The 2,352-nt window shown below is 41.6% G+C and overlaps 1 protein-coding gene across 1 annotated transcript in view; it reads right to left on the reverse strand.

The window, feature by feature from the left end:
* Positions 1–1,136: 1,136 nt before the first annotated feature.
* Positions 1,137–2,352, reverse strand: part of LOC103805601 (CUB and sushi domain-containing protein 1-like) — a gene marked incomplete at both ends in the record, with an annotated part of 20,073 nt that continues 18,857 nt past the window's right edge. The window contains one exon of the mRNA XM_009078257.1: positions 1,137–1,310. Coding sequence (XP_009076505.1) covers positions 1,137–1,310 — 174 coding nt within the window. The remainder of the gene's footprint in view (positions 1,311–2,352) is intronic.

Raw genomic sequence — 2,352 nt, forward strand, 5'->3', positions numbered from 1 at the left:
TGACATTATGACAACGAATTATTCATACAGGATTTTAATGGAGTAATCTCCTGAGTATCTAACCTGGAATGTGTAGGGGTTTTTTACAATTCAAAATGCCTTAGGGAAATGAGACATGTTTTTAGGGTTTTCTTTGCCTGTTTTCTTGAGAGTTTTTCCTTGCCTTTTTCTTTTAAACTGAGCTAACAGAGAAAGCTTTTCATTTTCCTAGGGAATCTCTTTGCTCTCAATCATGTCCATCGTGTTCAAACTCAGAAAATTAAACTCTGCATTGGTTACAATGTCTCAGTTACACTAGACATATTTTCCCCACCATAGGAGGTTAGTATGGTGCTCTTGAATGCTTGCAAAATATACAAGTCTATAAAAATACTATCATATTCATGACTGATAGCTGAACAATCTCACTTATTGGCCATGCAAATTTCCTTCCACCAGCATGAGAATTTTTCTTGAGATGAAAGATATTTGCTAACAGCACTAGAGGACTCTAGCTGGGGTTGATCTCTTCTCCCAGGTAACCAGCAGGACAAGAGGGACAATGTTTAAATAGTCACAGAATAATGAGAGTTGGAAGGGAATAATGAGGATCCCCCAGCCCAACCCCTGCCCTGCACAGACATCCCTGACACTCACACCCTGTGCTGAGAGCATTGGCCAAACACCTCTGGAGCTCTGTCAGCCTTGGGGCTGTGACACTGCCCTGGGAGCTGTTCAGGGCCCAAACACCTCTGGGGAAAGAAGAACCAGTTGCTAATCTCCAGCCTAACCCTGCCCTGACACAACTCCAGCCCATTCCCTGGCTCCTGTCCCTGGGCCCAGAGAGAAGAGCTCAGAGCTGTCCCTGCACTTCCCCTAATGAGGAATTTGGTTTTCATCTTTTATACAACTGTAGCCTCGAGCTAAGGAGTGACTTGCAAAATGAAGGGCTGAAGTCGCTAAGTAATGACAAAGAGACTGAGACAATTAAGATGGTATTTCATTGGATGGGTATGATTCAGCTGAGTGACTCTTGGTGAAGTTAAAATACACTTGGAAAAGACACAGAACAAATATGTGACTGCAGCTAAAAGATGAGTGAGAATAGCCTTATTCATGTGACAAGGTGACATTCAGCTAAGGGCTGGGACAAGTACCTGAGCAGTGAGGGAGAGTCCCACTCCAGTGACTATCTTCTTGGCACTCCCTCGTGGAATTTCCTATGAGCCTTCGACCTGCTGTGCAGGAGTAGTGAATTACAGAGCCATAGGTAAATTTGTCTCCTGAAAGAACTGCATTGGCAGGTACCCCAGGATGTCCACAGGAAATGGCTAACAAAGGAAAGAGCACAATATTAGATGATTTTTTTCATGGCACAGAGAAAAACACCTGTTATAAACTTTAAATATAATATTGGTTCCACACAACATACATTTCTGTCTGGATTTCAGCTGCTTCATCTCTTCAGTTGAGACCTTGAGCAACCTGCTCTGCTGGGAGGTGTCCCTGCCCAGGGCAGGGCTTGGGACTGGATCATCTCTAAGGTCCATTCTACCCCCTAAAATTCTATGATTCTGTGATTCAGTTCTGCTGTTGCTACAGATGATTTAATGGCCATTTGTAAGATTAAACACAAAACTACTTGTAAAACTAACCCATCCAGTTAAGCCTTACTCTGAAAATATACAGAGCTGTTTTCCTCATTCATTTCTGTTCATTGTCCTTCCTTACAAATAGTGCATATTATTTTGGTAAGGGCAAAGAAGAAACCAAATAAAGTTAATGCTGCAATGTGCTTATATATTACAGATATGATAATGGCAAGTAGTGTTATCATATCTATAAAATAATTAGATACATTTTAAGCAGGATAGTGAAATAAACTGCTCATTCTGTAGTATGATTTTAGCAATGTGTAGCACTGCAGTGAGCAAGAGGAAAATGGATTACTGGCAAGTTTTCTAATTTTTAGATCATATTTATGGTTCAGTTAAATGTGTGCATTTTGTTTGAGGAAAAAAATCAGATATATAGTTTTTCTACATAATAGCTTGCAAACAAATCATATAATCATAGAATTTTAGGGGTTGGAATGGAGCTTAGAGATGATCCAGCCCCAAGCCCTGCCCTGGGCAGGGACACCTCCCAGCAGAGCAGGTTGCTCAAGGCTCATCCAACCTGGCTGTGAACACTGCCAGGGACAGTGTATATGAACAGTAGAGTTTTCAGCCAGACCTGTTACCTTGATGAGCTTAGTTCAGTACCATGCAAATGCTACTTCTGCCACAGTTCTGGAAGGAGCTGCAGTGACTGATCAGAGGTTTTGTAAGAAAACCACACATGGCTCACATCCTGTGGTTTTAGAATGATTTG

The sequence above is a fragment of the Acanthisitta chloris genome, unplaced genomic scaffold, assembly GCF_000695815.1.
Source record: "Acanthisitta chloris isolate BGI_N310 unplaced genomic scaffold, ASM69581v1 scaffold2497, whole genome shotgun sequence".
Lineage (NCBI taxonomy): Eukaryota > Metazoa > Chordata > Aves > Passeriformes > Acanthisittidae > Acanthisitta > Acanthisitta chloris.